General features: G+C 42.2%; 1 protein-coding gene across 1 annotated transcript in view; it reads right to left on the minus strand.

Annotated features, from left to right (window-relative positions):
- Positions 1-730: 730 nt before the first annotated feature.
- The window catches only part of LOC130195657 (transcriptional enhancer factor TEF-3-like), a 36,592-nt gene continuing 19,899 nt past the window's right edge, over positions 731-17,423 (minus strand). Inside the window, exons 3-11 of the mRNA XM_056417328.1 lie at positions 16,099-16,170; positions 14,586-14,720; positions 13,973-14,016; positions 13,635-13,696; positions 13,314-13,444; positions 12,410-12,583; positions 5,589-5,729; positions 4,193-4,345; positions 731-1,698 (exon numbers count right to left, since the gene is read on the minus strand). Of these exons, the coding sequence (XP_056273303.1) occupies positions 1,582-1,698; positions 4,193-4,345; positions 5,589-5,729; positions 12,410-12,583; positions 13,314-13,444; positions 13,635-13,696; positions 13,973-14,016; positions 14,586-14,687 (924 nt within the window). The 5' untranslated portion in view covers positions 14,688-14,720; positions 16,099-16,170 and the 3' untranslated portion in view covers positions 731-1,581. The remainder of the gene's footprint in view (positions 1,699-4,192; positions 4,346-5,588; positions 5,730-12,409; positions 12,584-13,313; positions 13,445-13,634; positions 13,697-13,972; positions 14,017-14,585; positions 14,721-16,098; positions 16,171-17,423) is intronic.

Below are 17,423 nucleotides of genomic sequence, written 5' to 3' on the forward strand. Positions count from 1 at the left end.
GTAATATTTTTTTTGAATTTAAAATATCAACGTACATTTGTACCAACATTAAAAATAGTATAGAAATATTTAATAAATACATTTGTCAATGAGATAGATATGTTTACTAAGATGCTGATTTTTCATTATTATTTTTTCTGAATTTTTGCTTGATAAAATACTAAAACAATGAAACATTCTTACCCCAGCCTCTTGAATCTTCGTTTTAATATTACTTTAAATGGATCTTTAGGTTTTTGGACTGTTCAGACCTAAAGTTGTCACCTTTTGGCTCAAGGAGCTTGCGATGGGCATTTTTTTCTTTCTCGTGATCTACATTGTATAGTCTGACAATTCATCAAAAAATCAACAGATGAATTAATACTGAAAATAATTGTAAGATGGAGGTCCTTACCTTTTATTGGTTTCTGATGTCTTCTTTGAGCTGTAGCACCATCTGCCATCCGCCTTAATGTGCAGCTCCACTACGTCAGTGCATTGCCGCGCGGGACCATCGTGCCCATCAACAACACAGTCAACATAAAGAGGATTCCATATGTGTACAGAAATCTCTGAATATGTTTAAATTGTTCACCGCCGGAGCACAAAAACCTTCCGAAACTTTACCATCCTATAAAAATATTGGACCGAGCTAACATGATCCATGAGGACTCTGCTCATTACAGTTATGAGTATGCCACGTATTGCAGACAATTAAACAGAATGCAACAAAAACTCGGCACCAGAGGAGTTATGTAAGAAACACTTGTATTTTCATTTGACATTTCAGAGCAACTTACAGTTACAGTCGACCTCTGTACTTACAGATCCACGTCTGGTTCAAGTTAGCAGTGTTATTATTATTATGTGCCTTTTTCGTTGTCGTCAGATCATTTTCAATTTCAAAAAACAGTAAACAGGAAACATTTCACATTAAACATCAAACAAAGTGAATGCAAAAGCTCTTTTAAATCATTTTAGCCTCTTATCTGCATACCTCTGCATGGTTAGAGATGGATATGGCACTGTACATCATTCCTAAAATAACACAAACTATTGGCACAAAAACATTGATATTTTTGAATGTGCAAAGGAGGGATTCTCAGTCTATTTAGATTATTTCCCCCCACTGTTATTCTTATTTAAGTCACTAGGTGGCACCCTTAGGCAGCCAGAGTCCTCCGTGGCGAACGTCCCCCTGCACATGCATGTGTTTAAAATAATTTAAAATTCAAAATAAAAACAAGCGCGAGTAAAATGAGATGAAAAACAACCACCAATGACAACTTTCTCATGCAGGTCTTGTTTGTCTCCTTTGGTATCGAGACCACAGCGCCTCATGGTCCTCTTCTTTTTTATACATCTATTTTTTATTTATTTATTTGCCAGCACTTTTTTCCCCACACAAAGCCTGTTTTCAGCTTCCACGACCCCCAAATCCACCTCTCCCTCAGCAGGAACAGTGTTCCCGGGGCTTCTGACCGAGGCGTGTGGTTTTCAGCTGTGAAGCTTACGCAGGAAGTAGTCCATTGTTTCGAGTCGTTGCTCGCCGAGTCGCCGCAACGGCCTTCGAGAGCAGGCGAGTTCCCCCGCTGTGAGGCTTCAGCAGTCTTTGACGAGCCTGTAGATGTGATGCTGAGCTCCGTGCTCGCTGGTGGACACCTCGAAGACGTAGGCTATGCACAGGAGGGTTTCCAGTGTGTCCCGGTTCGTCACCACCTGCGGAACCAAGAGGAAGCCAAAGGAACCGCTCAGTCACAGCCATCCGGCCATGTTCTGGATTTAAAAGTATCCACGTAATAACTACATTCAATTAAATTCAGTTTATTTTATATAGCCCAATATCACAAATTACGAATTTTACACAGAGGGCTTTACAATCTGTACACATACGACATCCCTGACCTTTGACCTCACACCGGATCAGGAAAAACTCTGAATAATTAGGGGAAAAAAACCTTTTCAAAAGGTGAAAAAAGGGAAGAAACCTTCAGGAGAGCAACAGAGGGGGATCCCTCTCCAGGATGGAGAGAAGCAGTAGAATACATAATACTATAAAACCTCTTAGACCTGAATTTATTTTCATAAATTGATGAATTTACAATAGAAAATGGATCACCCCCTGGTTTAAAAGTTGTTTCCCTTTTTCTTTTCTTTTTTTATTCTCTTTTTGTTGTTGTTTCGTTCTGTATTTTTTTTTGTCCTATGTTTTGTTTTCTTTCTTCTAAAAGTATGTATAGCTGCTGTATCTGATAATCTTCACATGTAATATCAATTGTCTGAAAGACATGTGTAAATATCGAATTGATGCATACTTTCAATACAAAAAGAATTACAAAAAGAATAAATAATACTTTTTGCCTTTGAGAATAAATAAACAATTATACTGAAACGTACATATATTCCTCACTCATTTCTCTTTTGATACAAACAAAGAAGTTAGTTAAATATTTTTATCTGTGGCTTTTCTGTATTTTTTCGTCATGGATTCACAAACGTAGAGGCAGTGGACATCATATTTGAACAATATCTGACCCAACATGTTGATTTAAATAACTTTAATTAAATTATTTTATTTAAAAAGGGGGCTCACAACCACACTAGAGAACGTCGTCTCTGTGTTTGTGGTTCTGGTGGAGCCACGGCGTTCCAATGCAGCGCGTTAAAGCTCTACGCGCATGAAGTATCTTCAGTCATGCCTTGAATTGTTCTCAAATGTGACAAATACTGACGAGCAGAAATAATATGTTAATTTAATTCAGTTTAGGAGCTGTTCACGGTTATTATGAACTAAATCAGCGCATTGAGAAACCTAATGACATGCTGCCATTTAGTCGTCAGTGTGGGCTCAATATGCTCATTGTGCCCAGAAGGAATGCAGCCGCCGATGGAAGGAACACCGATGTCTTTGAACCCTGGCGTTGAGGACCACTTTGTTACTATGGCGATGCACTCCGAGTCTATTCACGTCCCGCTCCCCTACGCTCGGAGCACGCCGACTCTTTCAGGAAAGTCCAACTTACAAGAGAACGGATAACATATTTTAACTCGGCGAGAAACCATTAAAAAAAAAATGCTGTTCATAGGCGGAGTGAAACATGTCCACGAACAGGAAGTGCACATATTGAACTGTCCCCGTGGCCCCGTGTGCTTCATCTCCTCAGAATGGTCGGCATGGAGCGATATGAACGATGGACAATGAGTGCGTTTCAATGCACGAATGTGCTGCAGACAATGACTCGCATTCTCATGCAGTTTAGGTCGGCTGTGTGTGCCTCGACGTGCCTTTACTCACGCTCAGAATGTTCTGAGTGAGCAACAGCGCGAATACATTCAGGGAATGTGATTAAGTGTTGACATTCCTCCACTGGTATCACATCGAGGTTATTTGCTTTCTTACCGAGAGTAAGATTGAGTAGATCGACAGCTAGCTTAGCTTAGCATACATACTGACAATGCAGAAGTCCAGGCTAGCTGTGTCTTCTCTGAAGTAAAACATTAAATAAATATGTGTTAGCAGGATGGGAATAACCAGAAAAAACTTCACACATTATGAACCCAATGCTTAGCTAAGATAAATAGCCAGAATTGTCTCCTTTGTTGCGTTACAATTATTGCAAATGCTCGTAAACCAGTGTCACGAATAAACAGTGGATACATTAAATGGTTTGATTCTATAACAGTTAACGTTGGATTTTATTTTCATGCAACTTTAACTGCTTTTTTCTACAGCGGGGAAGTATCACGTGTTTATGCCAAGCTAAGCTAACTGGCTGCAACACCATATTTATTACCTTCGCATTGAAAATGCGGAAGGTTATGTTTTGATCGCTGTGTATTTATTTATTTATTTGTATGCGTGTTCCTCGCATAACTCAAAAAGTATTAAACCGAATCGCATGAAATTTGGTGGGATGATTGGTTATTATCCGGGGACCATTTGATTAGATTTTGGGATCGATCGGGTCAAAGGTCAAGGTCAAGGTCATGAAAAGGTCAAACTCTTCTTTTTACCATAGCTCGGTCAATTTATATCCAATTGGCATGCAACTAATGGCAAAATGTTCATAATTCAATGCCCAATCTTGTGATATGCGAAGGTATGTGCTCTACCGAGTGCTCGTTCTAGTTTTATATGTATGAGGTCTAACTCTGAGAAAGAAGAAAAATAATATATATATATATAGAAATAAGCATATTTTCCCGACCGTACCTGTAGGATAGTGAAGTTCTCCAGTACGCTGTTCATCATGTACTTCTCCGGCAGGTGTTTAAGCTTGTGGATAAAGTTGATCATATATTCACATAAAGGGGAACGGTGGATTCGAAACACGTAGCGTCCATTCTCAAAACGTGCATACTCCGTCTGGAAAAAAACAAAACACAATTCTCAAAGGTAGCAAGGCGCTCCAATATTTAGGGACATATACCATGTGCAAAAAGAGAATTTAAAAAAGCACATTAAAGGATAAAATGTGAACTCTATTGTAAAACGATAGGGATGCATAATCACACCGAAACGCAATTGGATACATTGGATGTGAACATCGATGCGATAAGCCGTAATATAATATACTTAATGCAGCATATGGCATGCCAGATATGACAATAAACATATTTCTCGTGACAACAGTAATCAAATCACTGAGCCATTAAATATCATCACGTGGTCCACTGAGGCAGATGGGTCTATCTAGGGATGTGTGTGTATGTGTTTATATTGTACGATCCATCAGAAGCAGGTGGGGGCAGGGACACCATGGTGTCTAGTTAACGGGAAGCATAAGTTAGTCATGCTGGGCAGATTTGTTAATCACGTCAGTTTCCTGACCACAGATCAGTGGTAATTGACTGGAATCCATCTGCACCCAAAGCAGTAAGTCACTCCTCGGGGTGATAATGGTGTTTTTTGATTTGGTCGTGACCTCTTAATGTTGAGATATCACGCAGCTATTCAGCAATTAGGGATGCAAACTTCTCGAACTGGAGCCACGTCCAGGGTTTAGTTTCCTATTGATACTTAGGAGCTGTACTACACCGTAAAGGTTTTTCATTTGATTTTCTGCAAAATGTGAAGGGCACAAAATCAGGGGTTGACAGAAAAAAAGGAAAAACAATCCGATACTGGCGATGCATGCAACTGCATTTATAGGCACGCTATAATGAGATTGGTCTCATTATATGCCTTTAAGAATTTGATTTTGAATCATTCTGGGAAACATGAAACCCCCAAATTAACTATCGAAAGCGGTATCCGTTACTGCCTTGACATTTAAAATGTCGTTTGGGAAAATATTATCATTTCTCATCCAAACAAAACATAAATTACACTTTGTGTAACATCGTGGATGCGACTCAGGACTCTCTACGTATGACTCTTTGTAATTGGCTGCTAACACAAGTAGGATTGTTAAAAAAACCAAAAAAATCATAAAGGTTTGCTTTCTCTCCAATGTCAGAAGTGATGAGAAATGATCGGGGCGCTAAGAAAAGTTTGTGTTCCAACTTTCAAATGAGTAATGTTTCAAAACTCAAAGCGTGGTAAGTGGCTGGCATCGAGGCATACGCTTGTTTAGGTTGACCCGATAACCCCCGTGTTCTTGTCTTACCTCCACTTTCTCCACCACCTGCTTGCCGAAGGAGCAGACTTTGGTGGACGAGGTGATAATCATGTTCTCTGAGCTCTCGTACTGACTGGAAACGCCGTAGAAGAAGCTGCTGTCATCCTGCAGGTTTATACTGAGGTCCGCCTAGAGGGGCGAGACAGATGACGCGTCAGGATCAACTCGTACCGATGCACACCTGTCAGTCTGACCCCAAAAACAACCATGATTGCAGCCCGGTGGCGTATGAGATGAGGATTTACTGTGCCACACAATACGCTAGCCGGCTCCAAACTAAGCATCTAAAATGTCAAGGATGTGCAGGCCTAGATCTATAAGCTGTAACAAAATATCAGGTTCCGCTTTTTGCTCACAGATGTGTGTGTAAGTGTGACAAAGACGCGTCACCGAGAGAGGAACAGCTCAGCGACGCTCGAGGGTGATTCCCCGCAAAGCCGAGAGGCCTCCACGTGACGAGGATCTGGATCCTTGTTGACCCAGGATAGCAGCGTTCAAATTAAGTCCGCTGCAGGTTATTTATTTTTTATTTTGGTTTTATTTTGTTGTGAGTGCTGTATTGGTTTGTGTAGATATAAATGTGTACGGATGGGTGGAGGTAAACTGTGTAGAGACTGTGTAGATGTATAAATGAAAGGAAACAGAGCCATACAAGGGGAGGGGTGGGATGGGGAAAAGTTTGTGTAATGTTTTTGTTTTATTTGTCTTATTTTTGTTGTCTTATTTTTGTTGTTTTTTTCTCCTTGTTTTCATTTTATGTAAAAAATAATAATAAAAACATCATCCTTGTGTGGCGATTTCTACAAGGTTATACATTTGTATATTTTCTTTTTGTAAAATAATATTTTCAGCATAACAACTGTAAATGCTAATTCACAAAAAATATTCTGTACATTTTTTTTGGGGTTAATAAACGAAAATTCTTTTTAAAAAAAAGATGGATAGCAGCGTTCAATCCAGCCTCTAGATCAGGGGTGTCAAACTCATTTTCCCCGTGGGTCACACCCGCATCATGGCCGCCTCTTAAAGGGCCGGTTGTAACAGAAGTATATAAACGTATAAACTACTCCCCAACATATCGCTAAATAACCCTCTTGTCATTTAATTATTGTTTATTCGAGTGTAGAAATATTGTTTTATTAAAAAAAATCAATAATATTATAACATAAATCCATTTAATCTGAAAGCTTCAAAATAAAAGCACGGGATATTTTTCTTAAATTCCTTGAAGAAATGGTGATCGTCTGTCTTTCAAGCCGTTGGGGGCCACATGAAATGACGTGGCGGGCCTTGTGTTTGACACCTGTGCTCTCGATTCACAGGACGCTGTGCATCACTTTGTGTGCGTGTTTTAATAAGGACAATAATAAATACGTTGGTTTTTTTAACCTAGGTGAAATGAAAAATACATTTACTAAACCCCTAAAGTTCATATCTTGCGCCTTTTTAACAATATAAGAAAGCAAAAAAAACAATTTTTGTATTTTTAATATCAAAATCCAATAAGTTTAAAAAAAACATGATGTGTGCTTACGTAAGCTCTAGCATCAATCAAAAAATATTCAGTCTTTCTCTAGAAATCTGCGACCTCTAATTCCTTAGACGCTCCTTAGACTTTTTTTGCTTGTTTAGTCATCGGATTTGAACCCATATTCAATTTTCATACCATGACATCTATCCATAAATCAATCTGCAACTTTTGGTAACAAGGGAGGCGAGTGAGGAGCGACAGTCTCCATCAACATTGGGAGGTGTAACTATTTGATATCATTATAGATATGTAACTAGAACGGGCACTCGGTAGAGCGCATACCTTCGCATATCACAAGATTGGGCATTGAATTATGAACATTTTGGCATTAGTTGCCAATTGGACAAAAATGTATCGTGCTATGGTCAAAAAAAGATGTTGACCTTTCCATGACCTTGACCTTTGACCCGATTGATCCCAAAATCTAATCAAATGGTCCCCGGATAATAACCAATCATCCCACCAAATGTCATGCGATTCAAGAAGATGTTGACCTTTCCATGACCTTGACCTTTGACCCGATTGATCCCAAAATCTAATCAAATGGTCCCCGGATAATAACCAATCATCCCACCAAATTTCATGCGATTCGGTTCAATACTCTGACTTCTGCGAATAACACGCATACAAATAAATAAATAAATAAACGGCGATCAAAACATAACCTTCCGCATTTTCAATGCGAAGGTAATAATCAGTTTGGCCAGAAGAATCCATCACAAGGAATGAGAAGCAAAGCAAGCTGATATCATATATTATGAAAGAAAAGTTTCACATATGAAAAGTATATCTGTTAGTTATTGATAATATACTGAACTGAATGAAAGCAGCGGGGTTCATAATAATGAATCCATTAGAAAGGTCCATTTGACGTTTTATTCATGAACATGATTTTCAAAGTACGGTAAACTAAATATTTTACCACTTACAAGGCGACGTCTGTTTTGTTGTCAGTTGCTTAACAACGACTGAAACCAATCGGATGCCACACACTCGTGTGCTCGACTTCCTACGTCAAAGACACGACCTCACAAGTTGAATTTCAAAAGGCGGCGTCGAGTCAAGTTCCTTCCTCTTCCTCTGGATGTAGATTCTAGTCTCGGATCCTTCCACTGGTTTCAAGTTTGAACCGAGGCGTATAATCTGATTTGGGATCAGACTGAGGTGTCGTGTCCTCCGTCAGACAGCTGGGCTGTTTTACCTTCTCCCCTGTCGGGCTCTTGTCTCCTAATGGGCCATTGAGACACCGCTCAGCCTCCTCTCATGCCTTCATCACCCCGTTCATCTTCATCCCCGGCTCATGTAATTCCTCAATTTGTCTTCATCCCTTGGGCCCGGTGACCCTCCCCAAACCGCCATTCCCTGCCTCCCTAACAGCCTGCGAGGGAATTCATCCAATTACAATCAGCAGCGTGCAATTGGCTGATTAGATCACGGTGGGCAGGCTGGCTGTGTAACAATTTAGCAGAGCCGGCTCAAATCGGATTCCCGGTGCACTTCAAAGGCGCGAGACAATCCGTTAGGACAGGGCCACGGGCGGCGAGAGGGCGAGGAGGGAGGAAGGCGGGGGAGCGGGGGCAGGGCAGCCGGGGGGGGGGGAGGGAAATTCAATCTAGAATGCCATAGCTTTGGAGGCGGGCCAGCCGCCTGTCACCGTCACCATGCCAACCTGCGCCTCGGCACACACCCCCAAGTCACGACCTACCGCGCGGTCGTCCCACAGCGGCGGCATCGAATAGGCTCCTCCTGTCTTTTTTTTTTTTTTTACGATAGCGGGAAAAAAACAAAGTGATTGTGATTTTTTTTTTAAACGTGTCGAGGATTTCATTTCGATGATGTCCGTGGCCTAAAGCGTGTTTTTATGTTGTTGTTTTTTTTGTTCTCCAACATGGGCTTGGAAATGCCCAGCTGTTTTTGCCGCATTTCTGTGTTTTAGTCATGGATGCCTTGAGAATTGGAGGAGCCCCCTGGGATGCGAGAGGATGAACGACTGAGTTACAGTCGTATGAGCTTGCATATGTCAGAAGTGTTGACTCAACGAGGCTGTTACATGAATTAAGAGCATTTTCATGTCGACTGGTCGCTTACATGGCGCCCTGCTGCTTCTCCTGCCACATGTCGGCCATCCCCGTGTCCCCATTTCTATCTGTTACTATTGCCGTCTCGTTCCCTTTTTCTGTATGATATATGGCGTCGCTCCTCATCCCCTCCTTCCCCCCTCAGCCCTGACTCACATGAACACGGCCTGACCAGCTGCTCTTTCAAAAAAATAACGGAAAATACTACTTCCAAAATGTGTGTCACTCGCCAATGTCTTTTATCCCTCTACACTACACTACATTAAATGTCATTTAGCAGACGCTTTTATCCAAAGCGACTTACAATAAGTGAATCAACCAAGAGTACAAACTAAGAACAACAAGAATCCAGAAAGTAACATTTCTTCAAGAAAGTCAAACTACAAAAGAACCATAAGTAAGAGCCATTCAAGAGCCACTGATGTGCCAATCTGTTTTTTAATCCAGATGTAGTCGGAAAAGATGTGTTTTTAGTTTCCGGCGGAAGATGTAGAGACTTTCTGCCATCCTGATGTCGGTGGTGTCATGACGCTATTAGAGTGGACCCAAAAGCACGACTCAGACAGGAGTAACAAAGATTACTGTCTTTGGTTGGAAACAGGCTAGGTCAAAACCAGGAGATCAGTCCAAGAAGCAAACAAGTCCAAAAAGGGGCGGGGCAGAGAATCAGAGGTCAGGGCAGGCAGGCAGGGTCAGAACAGGCAGGTCAGGAATATACTCTAATAACGCTGGAGAACTTGGCACGAAAACACAAGACAATCTGGCAGAGGACAAGTGGAAGTGAGGGAGCTAAATAGTGAGGGACTAATGAGGGGATGGGCTGCAGGTGAGAAGGGCGTGAGGACCAGGTGAAGGGAATGAGGGACTAACGAGGTGATCAGAGGCAGGTGAGGGGAGTTGGATTGACGAGATGGTGTGACAGGATGAAAACAACTATTACAAAAAGGAAGGCGTGGAGCTAAACCGTTACAGGTGGGGAGCTCGTTCCACCAATGAGGGGCCAGGACAGCACGAAGTGAAGGAGTCGCAAGTCGATTGGTTGATGTAGAGCGGAGTGAACGTGCTGACCCTAACCCTAACCCTAAATAATATAACGGGCAAAAATGTGAGAGGTGTCATGACTACAAAGCCACCTGGTGGCACGTTCTTCGGCAATCAGTGAATGCTCTGTCAGCCCGTGTGTCACCATGGTGACCATGTGTCACCAATGGCCCCAACGCAACCCCTTTGTGACAAGGTGGATCCGAGGAGGGCGGTGCACTTTATTTGACAACGTTACTCAGTAGTAGTGAAGATGATGGTTTGACATTCTTCCCTCCGCCATCAGCATCAACGAACCACGTGAGTTCAAGGATCCACGCCACTCGGGTCGGGAGAATGACCGACTGGATCTTCTCTCCACACCTGTACAACACTGTGGTACTAAAAGTGTATCATCTTGAGACCTCTCCCCCACATTGGGTCTCAGATTTGATCCGATCACTTAACACCCGAGGAAGACGAGCATTGTTCATTACGGCTCTTTCCTACAGGCTGGATGTGTTTGGGTCACCGGCGCTGCAGTACATGCCTCAGGTGCTACTGAAACTGCCCTGCCAGTGACCCAGTATTAGAGCAGGCGCTTATAGCATGATAGGCCCGATGCCTGTAACCTCGGACAACCTCTCAAAGGCTCAGTCAGACCCCACTTGTCCTTTCTCCTTGTCTTATTTCCTCCCAGACTAACCTCCACCCACAGAGAGGGAAACGAATAGTATGCACCGCAGTGGATCTTCTCAAAGACTGGACATTGACATCGATTGTACACTCAGAAATAAATAGGGCATCTTTTTCAATGGAAAGAGGATATTTGTAACTGTCGTGAGTCAGTGCATATGTAATTTATTTTCTTTGTTATTTTTCTTTATTTTATATACATTTTCTGATTTATTTGATTTTAATTTAGGATAGGAATTTATAAGCATTTTTTGCTTCTACCTATACCTTTTCAGTCTTTCTCTTTTGTATATTATATAGAATAATATTGTACTGTATTTGATTTGATTGACCGAATAAAATACACAACAACAACACCGTTCTTTTAGTAATCCTCACTAGTTGGCGAGTCCAGAGTCTAAAGTAAATATACCTTTAACTCTTACCTCCGATGTAAAACTAAAAAGCCAACACAGTAAAGAGTCGTAACACTTGTGAATATTATTCACATAACGGTCACTTTAATAACGAGAGACTGCGTAGAGAGGGAGGGGTTTGAAAGTGTGTACGTGCTGTGCGTGACAAACAGGAAAGGTCTCGTCCTGAGGTAAAGCGAGGTGGAGCGATCAGCCGAGATGCACGAAAATGGACGTGTCCAATTACACTCGAAGGCGACGCCGTCCGCGTCCGTCTCTCGCTCGGATCTCTTCTTTAATGCCCATTTACAGGTTGTCAGTAAACACATTTCCTCTGTTTTCAGCGATCTCACACATTCTCCTCCATCTGTCTTCATTTCTTAGTCTGCATCTTGTCTGTGTGTGTGTGTCTGTTTTTTTTGGGGGGGGGGGGCTTATCTATAAATAAGTTTTGGGGGAGGGGGGTTTAATAGCGCCGAGACAGGTGCCTGGTCTCACATTTCCTCTGGTGAAAGATCAGCCCTGCCACTCTCCCCAAGGCTGCTGTCACACACACACACACACACACACACCCAGGCCTTCTTTGCTGGTATATGAACCAACAATCGGGTCATTGGAGCTGTGACTTTCCATTGAATCTGGCTTTAAATCGCACTCAAGTTCCTTTAACTCTGAACACAGTTGGCACCGCCGAGCCATTATCAGCCGGCAGGTGCCGCAAACTAACAACAAGAGCGTTCACTGTGCCCTCACTTCACCGCCATGACTCTGGGAGGATTATATGCGCTTATGATGTAGCACGCGGAGTATGGAGGACTCAAAATGACTTAAGTATAAATAAATAAATAAATAAATGAATGCATGAATAAATACAAGAATAAATAAATAAATGCTTAAATAAATGTATAAATAAATAAATAAATACAAGAATAAATGTATAAGCGGAGTACAGCACTGAGCTTTACATCAATGAGAACGGGTATTAATATTGGAATTGAGACGATTTGTCCGCTGTAATTCATTGAAAAATAGTTAAAGGGATTGGACTGATCTGAACTGGACTAAAATAAATGTTTCTGTATATTTTACCCAGAACTTGACGAGAAAGAAAGCGTTGCGAGGCCCTTTGTCGAACAGGTCCTTCAGGCCTCCTTTCTTCTCCGGGAACTTGTCGTAGATCTGCCGGACGTCCACAGACTCCAGATAAGCGTCGCTGTAGCTCGGGTTGGACTGGCCGATGTGGACAAACAGGTGCTTGTTGAACTGGGGAGACCAACGTGCAGAAGAGGAGATCAAAGCCACGAAAAGGACACGTGTGCAGTTGTCCACTGGGTTGCCATTGATGGCAGGTGCTCTGTAGGGACATCTGTTACTTTGGGCCTGTTGTTCCATTTAAACATATTTATTGTAACATCCCATCACCTGTCTCACGGGTCCCACCCTTTTCTTCCCACTCTATGCCCTGTTCATGAACATGTGATGTGCTGGTGTGTGTTATATTTGTGTGTTTGTACATCTTGGGACCTTGTGAGTTGCTGTCATACCCTTAAACATAGTATGAAACCATAATATTCAGTCTTTCTCTAGAAATCGGCGACCTCTATTTCCTTAGATGTTCCTTCGACTTTTTTGCTTGTTTGGTCATCGGATTTCTTTGTATAGTTCTTTGTTATCAATAATAAATTCATAGGTTTTATTTAAAACCGCTCTGAGTATTTTTTCTAAATTATTCCTTACATGGCAACACAGACAATACAATATGGAAAGTGTGAATCAGAACTAGAGTAGCGAAACAGATAATGTATAATACTATACATATCATTTTTTTTGGAGAAAATAGTGAAAAACCATCACAAAAGAAACAAAATAGTGAGTTTTTTTGAGGATATACTGTGAATAAGACTTCCTGATGGGGAAGGAATACAGTGATGGAAAATGCATTTGTGTTGAGATTAAAATAAACCAAAAGTCAATTCCCCTCTCGCCGACTCACATTCTCTGGGTCCTGAGGTTGCTCGAGGAAGGCGGAGAACTCCAGCATTCGCAGCTTGGAGCTGGCGATGCATCTCCCCTGCCAGGGGGGGGCCCCGGGAGACATGGACAGGCCTGCCGTGCTTTCGTAACCTGCGGACGAGAGGGTAAACGTGAGGTTTGAATGCGTGTCGACGTAAAAACGGAAAAAAGGAATCGCCGTCGCCCCCCCGCCCCCCGAGCTTTGTGCAAGCTCTTCGTCACCAGCCGGGGTCGCCTCGTCACTTTCCCGGCTCGTGACAGCCGTCTGTCAACGCAGCAGGGTGGCCCAAAGAGCACCCACCTGTTATCGGGGTCGGGCCGGATGCTTGCATGGTGTAACTCTGCTGGGAGAAGGGCTTAATGCTGGAGAGACGAGAGAGGGAGAAGTATGTTACGCGCCGGCTCGGCCTCGTGACCCCTCATCTCGTGTACTAATTGGACCGCGTGACCTCTGAAGACCGCAGGGGGCAGGGTGGTGTGCTGAATGTCAGACAGCTGAAGACTTTTCTGTATAATTGAACTGATATGTTTCATTCTGAACTCGAAGGTCCTCTCAAGTCTAATCTAATGTATCTGATCACATGAGAAATCAGCGATGGACACTTGTAGCACCACGGAGTATAAAGAATGACTACTCACTCTTCGTGGCCAACCGGCTGTCCTGGAAGGGCCCCGTGCCAAAACTGGGAGAAATAAATCATAAAAAATGAAACAATATTACACAATTCCACCTTGAAACCAATTGGCACATATGAGTTGTTTATTCTGCTTTTCAAAGCACAAGCAAAAAGACAATCAAGCTTAAATGTATTAAAAGTTGAACATATTTTTTTGACACGCATACGCAAAAGAATGACATACTGTGTACACCTTTAAAAATGAGTTAATCTCCAAAGTAACAATCACAAGAGTTTTAAAGAAAACAAAATCATCCGTGTACATTTTACAGGTTCATGAATCTAAAATATGTGAAGTTTGAAAAAAAAGGGGAGGTCTCAAATATCTGGATTTAAGATAAACTATTTGTATCTTGAGCTCTGAGTGAATTCATACAACATCCAGGGAAATAAATGGACACATTACAGTAGAACGGGTGATGAAAAATAAAATGTGATTGGTTCAATTTCGCAAACCACAGACTTGGGGATGAAGTCAAAGGTATTTTTTTTTTTTTTCAATAGACGTGGCAACTGCTCCGCCTTTCAGGCTAATCTGAATAAGATGGTGTAGGGGGCGCCGGTAAGGGACTCACCCCACCAGGAGTGGGATAAGGCGGCCTCGACAGGCCCTGGAGAGCCATCTTGTTCTGGAAAGCCGTGGGTGAGAGGATCTGGGCTGAGGACATCGTGGCCATACTATGCAGGGCCTTGTCTTTGGCAACCTGGTCCTGAGGAGAGGGACAGGAGAGAGAGACAAACACACAGTTACCCCAAAGGCGGAGCACTCGTCAGACTCCATTTGAGTCGGCCCCCCCCGGTAACACCAGCGGAGTCCTAAAAAGGGAAATGAAGCATCGAGCTCGCATCATCTTTGAATCCCTGCCCAGCAGAGAACTGATGAGGAGAAGGTGATATTACAGTCAAGGGCCTTTAGGTCAAGAGTTAAGTTTATTGCCTTGGCAGGGGCAAGCCGGTGGTGACAACTCGCTCATTGGAGGTCATACTGGAAGATGAGGCCGGGGGGGGGGGGGGGGGGGGGGAGAAGAAGAAAAAAAACGCCTGATATGTTTATCTACTAATAATTGGATAAAAGCTGCGCTATCCGTTTAAAAATAGCGAGATAGCTACAAATGTGTCCTTCCTGTAAAGTGACACACCTCTTGTTTTTGAATGCACTCCTTCAGCAGTTTTCCAAACCGCAGAGGACTACAAGCACTCGCCGCCCAGCCCTAATGGGCAAGGCCACCCGGGTGCATTCTTCTTCCCAGAAATGGCGAACACAAGGGCATAGCTGAAATATGGGGGGGGGGGGGGGGGTACATGTGCTCGGGATCTCAGTTACACCAAAGACTTATTTAAAAAAAGGCCCGTCAGAGAAGGCCAACCCCCCTCATGGCTGCCATCCAAGGTGAGCTGCAGTCCAGTCGCCCCGCTGCAACTGCGAGTATGCGAGTGTGTGTAGGTGGACGAGTAATGTAAACTGAGAAAGTACTGTGTGTGTGTGTGTGTGTCGGGGGGATGTGTGAGCTCTCAGCGGACCACACGGAAAAACTTTTATTGAGGTGCTTATCAAATGTAATACTTATATTGCAGGGATTAATTTGTTCCCTGACGATTGCGTTTGAGTCATCGTGTTCATCATCGTGCGGGCTGAGCCTCGGGCCTCCTGAAATGTGTTCGCATTATACATCGAAATGTGAACAGCGTGCCGTTTAAAACCAGCGTCAATTAGAGGGCGCAATTAAAATGACCATTGTTTGTAGCTCGGTGTTAATGGGTTGTGAACGCACGGCAGTGCATACCTTAAACGAAACACGAAACTTCATTATGAGGGGGAATAATAGAGAGCAATAACGTTCTCGCCCTCTTTCCACCTGCTGCTGCCTCAACTTACATAAAATCACATAAGAATTTTTTTGAATGCAACAAATGAAACACACACGTAGCTCTGTGTAGTTCAGGGACACGGAGATTACAATAAGGGATTTGATTTAAAAAAAACTTAAATATCCTTAAATATGTTTCCTGATACGTGCATTAAACACAACACACTTGTTAAATCTCTCAATAAAACATTTAGTGGGTATAAAAGAGAGGTTGACTCACGTAGCGTACCTTGAGCTTCACCTGGATCTCCCTGGCTTTCCGTCGGGCCAGAACCTGAATGTGACTAGAGACCTGAAGGACAGACGGCACAGCAGAGATGAGCATTTATAATGTCTCCAAGACAATAGATAGATATATACTTTATTAATCCCCAAGGGGAAATTTGTCGTCACAGTAGCAGCACCAATAAACTAAACACACGAGAATAAAATATAAAATATAAAAAACAGGGATGAAAGATATAGATGTATACAAGTAAAATATAAAATACAAAATGAAGTATATATATGTATATAAAATGAAACATATATGTATATATATACACACACATGCACAAACAAATATAATACAATGACTGTGCAAAGTATACAAAGTAAAATATAAAATAAAAAATAAAATATACAGGACTGTCTCAGAAAATTAGACTCAGACCAAGTAAAAAAATTTATAACAGCAAACAAAATCAAACATTTGAAAATGTGTTTTCAGTATTCTAATATTTAGAGATAGGATATTTGAGTTTTCTTAATACAAAATAAAATATATATGAATATATATATACAACATATATGCATACACAATACAATGGTGGCTTAGTGGTCAACACCGCTGCCTTAAAGGAAGGAATGAGCAATGAAAATATGAATATATGATAATAATATGATATTAAAATTCAATATGGATATTCATGATCTTCGCCGAGTCTCATCTAAACATCTAAAATAATCGTGTTAGGCAACAAAAAAAAAAATATATATATATATACACTGGTTAAAGCAGCTTCAGGCTATGTGAGCCACCGCATTTAATTATTGCTATGAAATATAAAAATAACTAAATATTGCATTATCTTTTGTGTTATTTTTCTCTTCTTTCTTAGCTTCACAATTCATATAACAAACTGGATTCATGATGCATGGCCCATACAGAGGGACATACATGTGTTGCTCCATAACACTGAATCAGTTTACTGCCATTGGGCCAGCAGGTGTCCCTCTACCCCTCCAACCTGTCCCGCCATCCCTTTCTCATCCATCACTGGCCCCCATTCCTCCACAATCCTCCACACATCTCTTTTTCATTCTCACACCCAGTCTGCCAGGTGACTTAGCAGGGACCCCGACTCCGCTCATCCATCACTGCCCGTGTGCATCGGTCCATCCGTATCAGATCCCGTAGCGAGGATAGAGTTCCAAATCCCTCGGCCCCGTCCCGCCTCCGTCTCCCACCATGATCCCCGGTATTCCCCAGCTTCTTTACCCTTCTAACAAGCACCACACATCCAGGAGGTGGCGAAGAACCAACACCGACACGCGATCCTATAG

The sequence above is a fragment of the Pseudoliparis swirei genome, chromosome 6 (assembly GCF_029220125.1).
Source record: "Pseudoliparis swirei isolate HS2019 ecotype Mariana Trench chromosome 6, NWPU_hadal_v1, whole genome shotgun sequence".
NCBI lineage: Eukaryota > Metazoa > Chordata > Actinopteri > Perciformes > Liparidae > Pseudoliparis > Pseudoliparis swirei.